At 39.7% G+C, this 15867-nt stretch overlaps 1 protein-coding gene across 1 annotated transcript; it reads left to right on the top strand.

Moving 5' to 3' along the window:
* The first annotated feature begins 1102 nt into the window (after positions 1-1102).
* On the top strand, positions 1103-14176 carry LOC124161357 (phospholipase B1, membrane-associated-like). The gene is made up of 8 exons (XM_046537672.1): positions 1103-1242; positions 2534-2776; positions 4810-5077; positions 11237-11463; positions 11557-11716; positions 11839-11993; positions 12816-13002; positions 13831-14176. The coding sequence occupies exons 2-8, from the start codon at positions 2624-2626 to the stop codon at positions 13989-13991; spliced, it is 1311 nt and encodes a 436-aa protein (XP_046393628.1). The 5' UTR covers positions 1103-1242; positions 2534-2623; the 3' UTR covers positions 13992-14176.
* The last annotated feature ends 1691 nt before the right edge of the window (positions 14177-15867 follow it).

Below are 15867 nucleotides of genomic sequence, written 5' to 3'. Positions count from 1 at the left end.
AGAGTTTTATAATTGAGAAACATATGCAGGGTGAGAAAATACTGTCCGTTCCTTCATCTCCCTCGTTTACCTAACATTATACCCTCTAACACCGTTTTCAACATCTCCTCCCAACTAAGTACCTACTCCCTCCACACATACATTGTCTCATCTGTATCTCATTTAGAAGCTACCTCTCCTCACCCACCATGTCCTGCACTTCGTCCTCCCTCCTCCTCTCCGTCCACTTCACCCTCTCCATTCTTCTCCACCCCCACATCTCGCAATGTCATTATCATCGAAAGAAGTACCATTACACCATAAAAATATATTTTTTAACAAACACCGTTTATCTCGCGCACTTAAAGTAAAAATTAAAATTTTCTATGCGCCTAACAGTCTCCAAATTAATTGCTTCATATGCAACGAATAACGTTGGGCTCGTGTTCTACTATTAACCTCAATTGCAGCTACTCCAGTAAGCGTGCATATATCAGATACTGCATTTATTTAAAAAATAAATTGAGTGTCATAGAAGAACATGTGGCTAACGTTTTTCGTTTTATATGAAGCATTTTATTTAGAGACTACTGACAGGCTCAAAAAAATTAATTTTATTCCTGTTAGTTTGGCATTAAGTTTCCAGAAATAACCATTTCAATCACAGTAGAATATGACTGCCATTCACTTAATGTGCCCATTGATTTCGTATTGCCTCTAGTACAGCAATGACCACTGGTTGTTCACAGGAGCATATCTCCCATGGAAGAAAACAATATCAAACATATCAGAGCGTATGGTGACATTGGAGTAGCTGTTTGGTAGCTTGAGGAATTATCATAATTGTATGCAAGAGGAAGGGAACCAGTGAGTTGTCAATGCATTATAATTACCTGCAAATCATTTCTGTTTTCTTTGTTACGCTCCAAATACTCGCGATACATATGGAGAGGATAAGGTAAGAAATTTTGGGTCACCTGCGGGTAAGAAAACAAATGGGGCCGATATTGACCTGAACGATAACCAATCTGTATGAGCTGGTACACAAGAGCCCGCCCGAGGGTTATTAAAAAGAACTTAACAGGGCACCAGTCTTCATCACAAATAAAGGCCGGAAGGGGAACTATGAACACAGCGGCAGTCTGTGTTGTATTCCCTGCACTCATCGCCGTTTCATGAAGCAGCCTTGAGAGTATATTCCTGGCCAGAATATAACTATCCGTGACTTACTTGAAGCAGTTTTTGAATGGAGTAACGTTTACAGTAAGTGACTTTGGGAAAGATTGAGTGGGACAATGATTGCATGAATGGGGAAATGGAATTTCACTACTTTTTATCAATTTCAACGGCTTCCGCTGACACCATCGATAAACCAAATGTTTAAATAGATACTCAGACATAACACTATCAGACTATACCATTTTTGTTTTCCAGAAACATTGTGAAAATTTAGGGTTTTGTCAAACTTTTTTTCTAATTTCGTCCACTGTACAGCGTTGCTAAATTCAACAGCACGGCTCGTAAGTTCACGATCGTTCTCCTCCAGTATTACAGGTTTCTTTTAAATCTCGATTTTTCGCCGCCGTACAGCAATAATTTGTCATAACAAATTCCATGGAGGTCGTGGCATTTTTGGTGTCCTAAAAAAAGGCTGGTGTCATAACTCTCTCTGCCACACGCCTTTTAGGCGGCTTGCGTGTTAGTATGTAGATGTAGATGAATTTCAGGTGTACTATTGAAACGAGCGGCAATGTTATCATCTATTTTTCTGAAAACTGAAACATACGAAGTGAAACGCTTGTACTTCATCATCCTGATGTCGCATTTTCAGTATCTCAAGTAATAATCGTGGCAAAATAGCAATAGCAAAACATACCAAGGATACCAGCACATACACAAGTGACAATGAGCGGATAAGTCCTCCCTTAAAACAATGTTTACAGCATACGCTCAGAGTATTTCCCGACTCCCGATGACAGTTAAGACACCTATGTCACGCTTAGCTTCGGCAGAGCTCAGGTGTCTTCGCGCAGTGGTCGGATCACAGAAATATTTCTCAATGTTGAAGTCAATTTTTTGTTTCTTTTTATGATGAATGGAGAAAATTTAGGTATTTTATCGAGCTAAAATATCAATTTTGCCTGTTCAAAATAGTTTTTGTAGCAATCGACGACCCATGAAAGTTCCCCATTGTGGAAAATTGCAATTATTTATTTTAACATGGATAAATTTCACCCCATCGCTCTTGAATTTTCGGATTTTAATGCAAAAATCTTAGCTTTTAGAAGTGCTCTAAACTCTCCAAATAAAATAAATAAAATCCAAAATACGATAAGTTTGGGAAAACCCTTTCCCTCACATGGGATAGAAGGTGAGCTCTGGATTTCTCCCATCGATGCCAAACTTCATCCGCTACTTCACATCTGCTGCAACCGGTGTTCGGCTCTGTAAAAATCTACCCGCAGACCGTCAGCCTCTTCCACCGCTGGCCATCCAAAATTTCTGCGCTCGGTCTGATCTCCCCCATCCATAAAATTAAATCCATTCGCTTCAGGCACCAGAGAGCTTCTCCAACGCCTTCAGTCGCCGTCCGGCGATTAGAGGAAGAAGACAATCGAGGAAGATCAGGGCGAAAAGTGAGTGGATGAAGATGAAGCTTGTTCCTGCGCTAGGGTGTCTGCTTGTCGCGGTGGTTGGTCTCTGTGAGGCTGACAGTTCACCGATCCCGAGTTTGGAACAGCGCCTCATTGACTTCGGTCTGAAGCTTGCGACGGTATTGAACGGACCGTCGCTGCCGGTAAGTCAGGCATCGTCTATCACACATTTTTCGGAGTTGGCACCGGTTTGAAGCACTACCAGAAGCTAAAGTCCCTTGCACAAACCGATATTGGACGGTAAAAAAACCGGCCATTATTCTATCGTTGAAGCGCTCCTTGCACATACACCGGATTTTAAACGATCATACGGTCACTTGCATGGTTGTCGTGATCAACCGACTTTTATCGCTTAATGTGCGTATTTGGATCAGGGTGCAAGTTCCCATACCCTACCATTGTCCACTATTTGATGTGCAAGTTCCCATACCCTACCATTGTCCACTATTTGAATGTGGACGGTCGATATTTTACCGGCCGTCAAAAATCGTTGTGTGCAGGGAACCTAAGGTTTGTGGTCTAGTTATGCATCTAAAATAATGACGGTCTTAGGTAAAGCATATGTACAACTTACGGAGTGTTCCCTAAAAAGTTGATTGCACCAAATGATACTAATGCCAGACACCGCTAATTGATTACAATGCTTGAATAGTACTGAACTGAGCGAAATTAATAATTAAAATCACAAAAATACTTGATAATGATCAATTGGCAAGATAATACATAATTTTTTATGTTTAGAAATTGTATCATTGCAGAACTGAGTTTTGATTCCCCTCACTATTTCAGTGTTTGAATCGACCCATAAACTCGGCTGCATTTTAACCCTGACAGTCCCTGGTTGAATACCTAAGATTTTTCCCATATTAAAATCCAGAATGCCATAACATTTCCTTTATGGCTAATTAAAACTTAAATCATTAAGTGGACAACGCAAGAGAATTATGGTGCATTTTAAGAACATGATGAATTCGTGAAAGAAAAATTCACAATTCCGAGCTGGTGTTTAGTGAGCAGTAGTTGAGAGTATAGTGTATGATAGAGAGCCGCGCAAAGAGACAACTACTTGTTTCAGGAAATTATGTATTGCAAGTAAATTAATTAAAAAGGCAGGATCGCAACAACCTTTCATCGTGCAATTCATAAAGACAGCGGAATAGATACCTTTTAGAGGAGTTGCCCATACGGAAAGCCCCCCCCCCCTTTACCTGCTAAAAGAGGTCGCGGGTACGAGTTTCCCCTGAGAGGGTTGCCCTTATCCAGGGCATGCATGTTCAAGTATGTTTAATTTATAACTCTTTGAAAAACCCCCGAGGTAAAGGTCAATACATTTCTGTGGTATGGCAATAAAAAATGTATAGCGGAGGCTATATTATTGTAGAATTCTAGATAAATTTTTTTTCTTGTATTCTACAATAGAACAAATCGTTTTTAGGCAGATGCTCTCCTTATTGATGTCCGCGACGAAAGATGTCTCTGGTGTCCCACGAAACACTTAAATTATGAGTAAAGTTTCTCGGTTTTTTCACCTGTGAATGTTTCCCATGTCTCCCGGCGTTTCGAGTGGCGACTTGCTGATCATCCTCAGGGGATGTTCCGAATGCCGTTCTTCGAAATTTGACCAGTATATATACATTCCATTCTGTACATCAAATATACACCAGACCACGGATGGGATGTATATATACTGGTCAAATTTCGAAGAACGGCTTTCGAAACATCTCCTGAGGATAATCAGCTAGTCGCTGCTCGAAACGTCGGGAGACATTGAAGACATCACACGCTGAAAAACCCGAGAAACTTTTCGGACCAGATACACCGGGAAACTCTAAGATCATACTTGAATGATAACTTAGTATCATTTTAACCTTTTATGCTTCTCGTTATTATATTTCAGGACTTCTCATTTCTAAAATTAGAACATTTTGTACTCCTTTGTGATTATTGTGGCAGCTATACATTTCGTCAATAATTTGAACAGCACAAAGGAACACGTGGCTTAAATATTTACAGAATAAAGCAGAAAATTTATACATCTTTGATGTTACTTGGAGGCAATATTGGGTTATAATGAGTTGAAATTCCATGAAAAACATTTAACTTAGCAGTCATGTTATCTCTCTTGGTGGCAATAAAAAATATATTCAGGGTAATTACTGTCATTTTACCCCAACAGATACTCACAGCAAGCGCCTACGATCCCAGTGATTGGTGGAAGATCCTCCAAGACAGAATCCCAGAGAACACTAAATTCCCCTGTCTTTACACCGAAGATAAACCCGTGTGGAGATCTCGCAGATCTCCGACAAGCGTCCACCAACTTCGACCGGGAGATATCGATGTGGTCATGACTCTGGGGGATTCCCTATCAGCTGGGGCAGCGGCCAGGGAACTAACACCCCTTGGATTAACCGTCGACGACAGAGGAGTTTCCTTCGTCGGAGGTGAGCAAACAAAACGGAGGGTATGTGCTCCGTGGACTCTTTACACCTGGGACACTATAGTCCTGTAGGACACTGATTTTGCGTAGGGATGAAATGGATGCAGAAGAAGTATTTAGTAAATGGTGCTGGCCGTACTTCGGCTTCAGCCACAGTACCTACTGAGATTTAGGGCCCCCGCGCACTGGCAACTTTAATCACCGGCAACTAAACAATTTACTCACCCAAGAGTTGCTCGCTACCGCGCACTGGCGATTAAATAGTTGCCCCTCAGCTCAGTTTACAATGGATCTCGTGAAAGCAAGTTGTGTTGTTGCGCTCATTTTGAGACAGCGAAAAAATAAGCAAAGGAACAAAATGTTTTGGGTACAGTATTTGTCCTTGTGGACTATCCTCTTTTTAGAGGAATTTACATATACTATACTATGTGTAAAATTGGTAGGAGAAGTTCATAGAACTTTCGTTTAATCTAAAATGTTGTTGCCTTTAATTCCAATTCATTATCAAGATACTTAAAAATGATCACAAATTCAATCACCTATATATAAAAGATATCTTAATCAAATTTAATAAATCTGGTTTATATATGTACCAGGAATGATCTTCAATAGTTTTATCCGCAAATTGGGCACTAGAGAAGCTGTGAAAATGGTGGAGTGGCTATTTAATATGGGACCAGATATCAGGGAAGAGATACATCCATCTAGTTATACATGGAAAGGAGACTAGACTATTGAAAAGAAACTATGTTGGATCGTGAAACACATGAGGAGGAAACTCAAGAAAATAAAATATGACGCGAGCTAGGAAAGATTGGGATGCAGTCAGTGTCAGTAGCGTAAATATGGGGGGTGAGGGGATAGATCCCCCCAAACCATCAGAGGAAAAAAAAGATATTTAAAAAATTACCTAGTGTTGAAATATAATAACTTTATCTGCTTAAATTTAATTTTTAGCGCCAAAATGATGTGAAATGTATATCGAGGCATGTCATTTGTCAAAAATTTTCCCACCCCATGCCATCTCATCCCTCCCGCCCCCAAAGCATATTCCTAGTTACGTCACTGGCTGCAGTACAGCATTCTTTGGATTGCAATCACGAATCCAATACTGTGGAATCTTTGGGTATACATATTGTTTTAATGTTTTTGGTAATCCTCTGTTCAGAATCACTTACTTATCTTTGACATGTAAGTACGATTCCTCTATCATATACATGATAAATTTGCATGAATTTTACATGATTTCCGCCTTATATTAATTGTAATTTGCTTCGTTCAAACAACTTTCATTTTATAATGCTCACTAGTGTAAAAAAATGTGAAATTTATAAGAACCTGAAAAGAGCCTGAACCAGAAAATAAAGAAGAACGTTAGGATTATATTTCAGCATTAAATTTTAAACGAAAAATGAGTGGTTCTATGGATCAACCCACACCTGTGCAGATTAGCTCCAAATTCGCTGCAGGAACGATTGGCGCCGCCTCAGTCGAACTTAAGACTCGATTTTTAACATGGATTGCCGAATCTTTCCGTAAGGGTATATGACCGTTGGTTGTGAATTTATGGCTTCCAAATACAATCCAGGGCTTTTTCAATAAATTAAAGTACTGCAAATAATCCCAAAAGGTAATGAGGCCGGAGCAACATTTGCAGTAAAATTGAGAAATAGGAAGAAAGAACGGAAGGAAAAAATTAAAGAAATGGTGGAGTCGAGTGAAGGTGTAACGCATATACCGTAGCGGAAGGACAAATCAACCTACCCAATGTGGTGTTTTTAAATAGAAATCCTATTTCGAACAACAGAAATGATTGAAGCAATTGAAGGTGTCGACTTGAATGAAGAAAAAGAAATGAATCAAGATCAGAAACGTAGGTGGAATGCGAGAAATTCCAAGGCCAGCATTATATAGTCTCTACAATAAAGATCCGTGGTCCACCATGTATAATGTGCTGTAAAACAATAGTAGTTGGACAAGTAGAAAGGAGAAGAATAGGAAAGTGAAGAAAAGAATTTCGAAGAATCTCAAGAGTATAAAGAAAATCAAGATGGAGAAAATTCAATGAAAGGTGTTAAATGAAGGGAAGGTGTAACTATGTGAGTAAAATTATTCTGAGGTTGTTGTGTATTTACATAATGGAAGTAAGTGAAGTTGTAAATATATGGCCTCCAAATACAATCCAGAGCATGTTCAGTAATTAAAATTACCGTAAATAATCCCAAAACTTAAAAACTATGGGACCTTTGCAAAACGCGTCCTGCAAAACACTTCCCAAGATGCGCTCCGAACAAGTGCCGTCAAGCAACTGAAAAGTTGACAGTGCGCGGGGTTAGGTAAACACCCACGCGATCTATTCCTGCCGGCAACAATTTAATCACCCTCAGAATAGGTCCGGACGCAATTATTTAGTTGCGGCAACTAAAAAGTCGCCGGTGCGCGGGGCCACAGTCAATGCCGTGTGTTTCATTTGAACTTCCATAGAGCAACTAAATAGTTGCTTTGAAAAAGTTGCCAGTGCGCGGGGGCCCTTATTGGCACTTAAGCCGTAACCATGAGTCATATAAATAATTTTTCACGTTAAATTTTACATTTTCAATAGAATTCGCCTTCTATAGAGAAGTTGTGACGAATATTGATTGCTCCAGGACATTCAGTACGTGGTAGTCACATAATTTCAGGATCAATGTCTCACTCAAATGTAGATCGATTTTGTATCACTTCCTTGGCCAATATTTCTATAATGAGCTTCTTCGTTTGGTTTACATATCTTTGAAAAAAAAACTTTCAACAGACTATGATCTGTTGTTATTGCTATTGTCTAATTCACAGTTGCCCTCTGATTTTCACACTTCTTCCACCTAACTTCTTTCACTTCTCTATATTTCCTTCTCCTCATACTCATTAAATTTTTTCAAGCAGAAGAATGTTTTCTCTAACTACATTGGAGACCATTCATTCGCTTTTAACTACGTAAGTTCGCGCTCTCCGGTTGTGGCGCTCTGCGCACGATTTTAACTGCTTGCAATTAATATGCCCAGCAGTCAAAACCACCTTGTCATGTATAGTCCTCAAATTTCCACAGGGTATAATGACACCTCGGGTAGCTTAACTGGCTAAAGAATCGAATCTCGTTCAAGGCGAATGAATTTTTCTCTGGAGATTTTTCGCAAATTTTGTGAATTGCGGGTGATTCCGTTACACATCTACTAGAGCCTGATGCCACCTCGCTGACTAGCTAATCAACGCCTGATCATCCGCGAATCTCACCTGTTTGAACATCATTCCTCCCACTTTTATTCTATCTTCTAACTCATCTCACGCTTGTCATACCATCTCTTCAGCGTACACGTTAAAGAGTAGCGGCGATAGAGGACAGCCTTGCCTCACTCCCCAGCCCATTCTTGCCCACCCATATTCTTCGTCCGCTACCCTCATTTGCGTAGTCTGGGCCATATACAGATTACGAATCAGTCGTCTATCCCTTGTAACGTAAGACGATTAATTTTCAGTACCTTTTTTATTTCCTTCAATTCTCTCCACAATACTCCACAAAACCTCTCCTTTTCACATCTCTCTCAACAATCCCCTCTCCCCAAACAAACCCTTCACAACCAAAATAACAACTTTCAAAAATCAGACGTTACACCCTCCAATCTACACCGATTTTCTTGAGAATGTCCATTAACTTTACCCAGTTCATTCTATCGAATGTTTTTTTTCAAAATCCACAAAGCAGGCATACTCATCCTGGTCATATTCTAGGTTACTCTCCACCAGGGACCTCATTACCGCTATTGCTTCACGAGTTGACTTCCCTTTTATAAAACCAAACTGATCATGGGATATTGTCCACGCCCATTGCTTTTCTAGGGATGAATATCACGAGTTGCTCTCTCGATTTCCGAGTCTAAGATCTCCGGCCCACGATTATCCTCCTCTAAAGTTAATCTCTCTGGCCTGTTCCTCCCGTCATACAGATCCTCCACGTATTCCTTCCATCTGCTCTGTACCTCTTCTCGCTCGCTTAGCATCCTTCCATCTTTAGCCTTAACTTTAGACATGGCCCTGCCCCCTTTTGCCACCCGATAGCGACTTAACTTTGGCGTACAATGTGCCTACCTCTCCTTCCTTCTGAAAATTTTCCATTTCCTCACACTGTCATTTTACCAAGTGTTCCTGGTTCAATTAAGTTCACGCTGTAATCGATTATTAATTAGTATATAAATTCTTTTTCCCTGTTCTTTGTTTATGTTCTTTCACTTCCTCCCCACCTTCATTTCCCTCGTCATTTTCTCCGTTATCCACGGCTTCTTTACCCTTTTACTGTCAACGTAACCAATTGACTTCTCGGCCGCTTTGACTATTCCAGTTTTAATGTTATCCCATCTTTCCCCAACAGTCTGTGCACTTTCAATCTCCCGGGTACATTTTTCAACAAGTTCCTGATATTCTCTCCTCATACTCCCCTTCAGCGCTTCTACATTCTATTTCCTCACCCTCCTGCCTTTCATGAGTCTTTTGAATCTTACGTTGCATTTCATAAGTATTAGGTTGTGGTCTGAATCCACATCCGCTGCAGGGAATCTGCGCGAGTTTTTCACACTATTCCTAAACCTCTGTCTTGCCATAATGTGGTCTGTCTGATATCTCCCAATATCCTCTGGACTTTTCCATTTGAACGCCTGCTTTTTATGAAGATTGAACCACGTGTTTACGATGAATAATTTGTTTCTCCTACAAAATTCTGCTGCTTTGTCACTCCTGTAGTTCCGAATTCCTAATCCAAATTCTCCTACTTCGTTTCCATCCCTCATTTCCTTGACTGAAGCGTTCCAGTCCCTCATCATTACCAGATTTTCTTACCGGAGTTACTCTAATTATTTCCTCGAGCTGTTCATACACCTAATCTACTTCTTCCTCCCTATGATTGCTAGTGGGCATGTAAACTTGGACCACCACAAGGTTGGTGGGCCGCGCCTCAATTTCTACCATCAGAATCCTATCGCTTACCTGGTCTATGCCTACCACACGCCTACCCATCTTCCCGTTTAATACTAAAGCGCTGTCTTTCCTCCCCTCCATTATGTATAACCCTATACCCATCACTCCAATAGTCCCCCCCCCCCATCCCTCCACCTCACATCCCATAATCCTAAGATATCTATCCTCCCTATCTGCATTTCCCTTTTTGTATTTTATAGTTTACCCGCACTCATTGTCCACACGTTCCACGTCCCTACATTCACCGATGCCTTCTTCTTCTCCATTCTCTTGGTCTTCTTGTCCTTATCCTTGATTGCTGCTGCTTATGCTGAAATAGGTGATAATGATATGTCTCTGCAAGGACTTCGCATGATTAGGACCACGAAGACCCCGAGGCTCGTTTGACCAAACACCACGTTTTCAGGGAAGAGATAATTGGTAGGGTTTCCCACTTCCATTCCAACAGTGTTTTTCTTGTGGCACCATCACGTGGCCTACCTTTCGTCTGGATCCTACTCTTCGACCTATGTGGTATGGGTGACCCTACCGAGATTAATTGCGAATTAATCTCGCCAGTGCAGCTCTAGGGGTCATAAGAACGCTCAAGCAAGTAAGGTATGAGTCGACGCTCCCGAATTTCTTCGCGAGTACTTTTCCTGCACAATTGAATTTGTAAGTTCTGTTACTTTGATTTGTGAAGTAACAGTGCGTGTCGTCGCTCCCGATTATCTTCCCGAGTAATAACTCTGGAAAAGCGTATTTGTAATTCGTGTGCATTTTTTATTTGAAATATTCTAAGTTAATATTACAGACTAAAAGTGCTTCCTCCTCCGGCAACATTTCTATTTTCTATTTCTCAGGCATTATTTTAGTCGCGAATAAAGTCGGATAAAAGAACGTTAATTCACTGATTCTAACAGTCTCATTTGTAAATTCCAACTCGGACTAACTTTGGTCCTACCGGAAGTGTAACAATGTGACTCCGCATATAAAATTAATTTTATTAATAATCCTCTCATCATACCATTTCTACGAATTTTTCCTCAGCTTAGCAACCAAAAATATTAGCAATGCAATAATTTATACAGCATATACTCAATTTTGATAATGTTACATTAGTTCTTAAATGAAACTATTTAAAATAAATATAAAAATTCAAATGTTTTCACTTTTTCAGGGGGTGAAGAAACTTGGAGAAAATACACTACCCTGCCAAACATTTTAAAAGTATTTAATCCTAATTTATACGGCTACGCAACTGGAAAAGGCCCTTATTTCTCCGAATCTGCCAAACTGAATGTAGCTATTACTGGAGCCGCTGATTACGATATACTTTTTCAGGCTATGTATTTATACAATAAAAGTGTGGAGGATCCTAAAGTTAACATGGAAGAGGATTGGAAGGTGACTATTTGCCAGCATATTATATGTTTGTAAAAACACTAATATTCACCTAAACAACTCAAAATAATATTTTATTCGCTTTTTTTCCTTCAGCTAATAAACATATTAATAGGTCAGAACAATATTTGCTCATATCAATGCTCTCATCCAGTACAAAATTCACCGGATGCACACAAAACCCGTCTCCAAGAGGTTTTGGACTTCATCCAGGAAAAATTCCCAAAGACATTTGTAAATCTCATTTCAGTCCTAGGTAAGTCCTCATAAGAAAGAAAAAGTGATGCTTACTTGGAGCCGTGTATGATGCAACTGAAAATTTCGTATCAATAATAAATGAGTCGATAATCAAACAGGATAATGTAATTTTCTCAACAGATACAACTCTCGCCGCAAGATATCCGGAGTCAACAGCCTGTGAATTAATAAGACCAGTCACCTGTCCATGTTTGCTAGTGACACCTGATCTTGAGGATAACATAGTAAAAATGTCTGCTGTCGTCAGAGAATATCAGAAGAAAGAGAAAGAGCTGGTATTACATTAACTGAGTAATATTAGTAAATTAGTATTAATATCAGTAAATTAACTAGGAATATGCTTTGGGGTGGGGGAATTTAGGGGGGAATCGCACTCCCCAGACAACGGAGGGTCAAGGAAAAGTTTTCATGCTTGGGTTTCACTCGAAATTCCCCGAGAAATCATCGATACAGGAAAAACATAAATTATTTATTTATTCCTCTGAGTCTTTGGGGCAGATCTATATCCCCTTATCTTCCCATAGTTACGCCACTGACTAATATTGAAAATTTACTCTCAACGAGGATTTCAATGGAATTACCAAGGTGCGAGGTCTTCAACTTGTACGCAGGTTATTCCACACAACTCCAAACATGAGTTCGCTCAGTCAGTTTTTTATGAAAACTGGTGTAAATGTTTGATTTATCAATGGAAACATGCTATTGGGAGATGTTATACGGCCGTTTGAGATTTTTCATTCCATCTTTTTCATCTTTGAGGATATAAGCTCATTTACCCCGTATTATATTTAAATTTACCAGCAGTATAAGAAATAATCGAAATCATGATAAGACAGAGGAACTCAACTGACAGAATAAGTCATGATGACTAAAATCTCCGAAGTGTTTATCATTATCTTATCGTATCTTTTGTGCATTACCATGAACAAAAATATTACATGCATTTTTTCCGACTCAAAACTATCTTTTTATCCACATTTACACATCCACTAAGAAACGGGCCTCTCTGATGAGAAATAGAACAAAATAAGACAATTGCGGTTCAATTAATTTTTATTCTCTGAATCGAATGAAAATTGAAAGCCATTTATTTGCAGGCTTCTGATGACCGCTACAAGAACAAAGAGGACTTTACTGTGGTTTGGCAGCCATTTTTATTGTCAACTAATGCACCACTGACGAGGGGGGCGCCAGAGACTCGAGTATTCTCCAAAGTGTTCACTCGCACTTTGCCAATTTTAACTGAAGAATGTGTTCATTTCAACCAACGAGGCTCAGCATTAGGTAAGAAATTATTTTAGCAGCTAGATATCATCGGATTATTAAATGCCCTAGTATAGTCATATATTTCTCAGTAAGTGCAAGCATCTACCGCATTACGATGACTGCAGAGGTACATTCATCTTCGTCACTAAAACAATCTTAGGAACTGAAAAATGAGTGGTACACTGCACAAGGAAAAGAAATTTTTACAAAGAGATAAAAGTATCATTTACCAAAGCACTGTGATTGATTTTACCCATATCTAGACTTTACAGAGATCTTCAGATTCTTAAAGTGAATATGCCATAGATGCTACAAGTATCCCTGTCCCGTAGCAAGTATTTCATGAATCATCACCGGAAAAAATATATATTTATTGTTAACAAGGTGGTTTTGTTGTTCCGTTGACTCTCATATGTGCATTTATGTATCCATAAATTTCTTAAATCTTAATACATATAGGCAAAAAATAATTCCGCATACTTCAAATCCAACGACAATCGGAAATAATAGCAGCAAAATCTAAGAATTATCAATAGCGGCGTGCGCAGCTTGAACATTCACTTACTATTGATCGCTATCAGGTTACAAAAAAAGCGAATTACTGACCATGATATATGCACTGTTCTGTTACTAGTAGCACTTCCAAGGCACTAATGCCGTGTTTGATCAAAGTCCCCATCACAAATGTTTGCATTATCAAGCTACATATGAACTAATAACTTAAACTGCGGAATCATTCTTCATATCTGCAAACTCCTTATCTAGGATCCGAAAAAATATGTAAATAGTAATACGTCATCTTTTAAATGTATAACTTAATAGCAGATACTTTATTTTCATTTGCAGTGGCACGAACTCTTTGGAATAATATGCTGGAGCCAGTGGGAAAAAAAACCAAGACACTTAAAGATATCTTCTTTCAAGGCATCAAATGTCCAACAAAGAAAAATCCCTATCTATTCACTGAAAAAAATTCGGAGACATATCGTAAATACTGTCACCAGTGAGACCAAACATATCATATCCCCAAGCATGAAAGCCAGAGGTGACTTTTCTAGCAAAGATAAGTTAAAAAGTAGACCATAAAACCACACTTCAATCAACAAACTACATGTTCTGTAACCGTATTATTAAAACTAACACAAGATCCAAATGTTCAAAACCAAATATTAAATAAAAATTACACAAAAGATTTTTACCACGACTAAGTAATTGAAAAGGACTGACAGATGCTATAAACTCTTTCCAAAGTTGGCATAAACTGCATTGGAATGAAAAAAAAAACATTAAGTACCCATCAAAATGCTAAGAACTGTCCTATCAGACGAATCAGAAAATATTCTGAAGCTGCCCCAATGGTATGAAATATTATATGGCATTGTAGAGCCTTTACCTCAAATGAATTATAAAAGATTTTCCCTTCATATCTCAGATGTCAAACAGAGCACGTCAAATGAGAATCCTTTTTTTATCCTCTATACATCTTTACTTATTTTGTAACCTTAAAACGAGTAGGCTTACTCCACCACCATTACCATGCTCAAGCATTCAACTATCGGATACGGCTGTAAGGTGGTCCATTCTGTTGTGTCAGAGGGACAAATATGTAATGTTTAAGCGCCTTTTTCTTTTATTTTTTCTACGGATTAGTTACACATGGACGCTTGAACAAAGCATTAAAAAATCCCTTCAAAAATACTTTTAGAAAGACAATAAAGTGGCATTGAAGAGGAAGATTTCAGATGTGAGCCACCGATCAGACTCCTTGATCTCAGCACCCTTGTCTTTTACGGTGCCCTTTTTTTCAGAATAGAGTTACTTCTAAGAAAAATGAATAGAATAAAATGAAGTACAAACTAAGGGCTTAACTAGTGAAAACTTGCTCATAACAGGTGAGTTCAATCGCTATGAGCTACCAAATAATCATTGATTACCGCGCTCGTCAAGAGGATACGCCCCTTTAAATCCCCGGATCCATGCTTAGCCGTCTAATTTTGTGGGTGTTGGAACAATTTTTATTGGAGTAACGGCTTCGTCGGCCAGCTGGGAGTGTAAGGGACATTCGGGCAGAGTCCTCTGGATGGCAGTTCTCTAGACTACTCCCTCATAGGGTGTATTATCAACAATCCAGAGGACTCTGCTCTCGGGTCGCCACGGCCGGCTTCGAGGGAACTCACCTCGGAACAGCTTCACCGCCCCTTGGACACCTGTCCCGTAAGCCCACGGAGGTGGCTTCGCCGGCTAGAAAGAAGGGGTAGCCACCGCTGTGGCCAGCTTCGCCACCACACAACACGGAACGGCTTCGCCGTTCCTTGAAACACTGTTTCAAAATCAACGAGGCCGGCTGCGCCGGCCAGAGGTAAACGGTAGCGACCGCCGCGGCAGGTTTCACCGCCAGACAGCTCGGATCGGCTACGCCGTTCCTCGACGCTCTGTCCCCGAAGTTCACGGGGCCGGCTTCACCGGCCTGGAAGAAGTGGTAGCTATCGTAGTGGCCGGCTTCGCCGTTCCTCTAATCTACGCCACCAGTACCCCGGGCCGGATGCGCCGGCCATGGGGGAAGGGTAGCACCCTGCGGCATTCTTAACACTTTATACCTTTGTTGATGATCAGCAGCAAACTGCATTTCATGCATACGCATGGTAGTAAAGACTTTGATTAAGATGTCACTTTTTAATAGCAAAAACAACTTCGGTCTCATGTTAATCGGCTTACAAAAAATATCCTGTCGGTGATGAATGCATTACAATCCACTTTTTTTCAATATTATGCTGTATAGTGTTTATAATTGTGTAATTGCGAGGAACAGGTTTGAAAAGTTATCAATTTGAGAAATCATATCATAAGGAATATCAAATTTGGTAAATACTCCTAATTATACCT

Source organism: Ischnura elegans, chromosome 6, assembly GCF_921293095.1.
Source record: "Ischnura elegans chromosome 6, ioIscEleg1.1, whole genome shotgun sequence".
Classification (NCBI taxonomy): Eukaryota; Metazoa; Arthropoda; class Insecta; order Odonata; family Coenagrionidae; genus Ischnura; species Ischnura elegans.
This window is presented reverse-complemented; position numbering and strand designations above follow the sequence as displayed.

What these genes read in the sequence shown, in the direction of transcription:
- LOC124161357 (XM_046537672.1), top strand. Translation starts at nt 2,624, where the DNA reads ATGAAGATGAAGCTTGTTCCTGCGCTAGGGTGTCTGCTTGTCGCGGTG. An exon ending in TGAACGGACCGTCGCTGCCG is followed by an intron (nt 2,777 to 4,809) that starts GTAAGTCAGGCA and finishes TTACCCCAACAG; the next exon opens with ATACTCACAGCAAGCGCCTA. An exon ending in CCAACGAGGCTCAGCATTAG is followed by an intron (nt 13,003 to 13,830) that starts GTAAGAAATTAT and finishes TTTCATTTGCAG; the next exon opens with TGGCACGAACTCTTTGGAAT.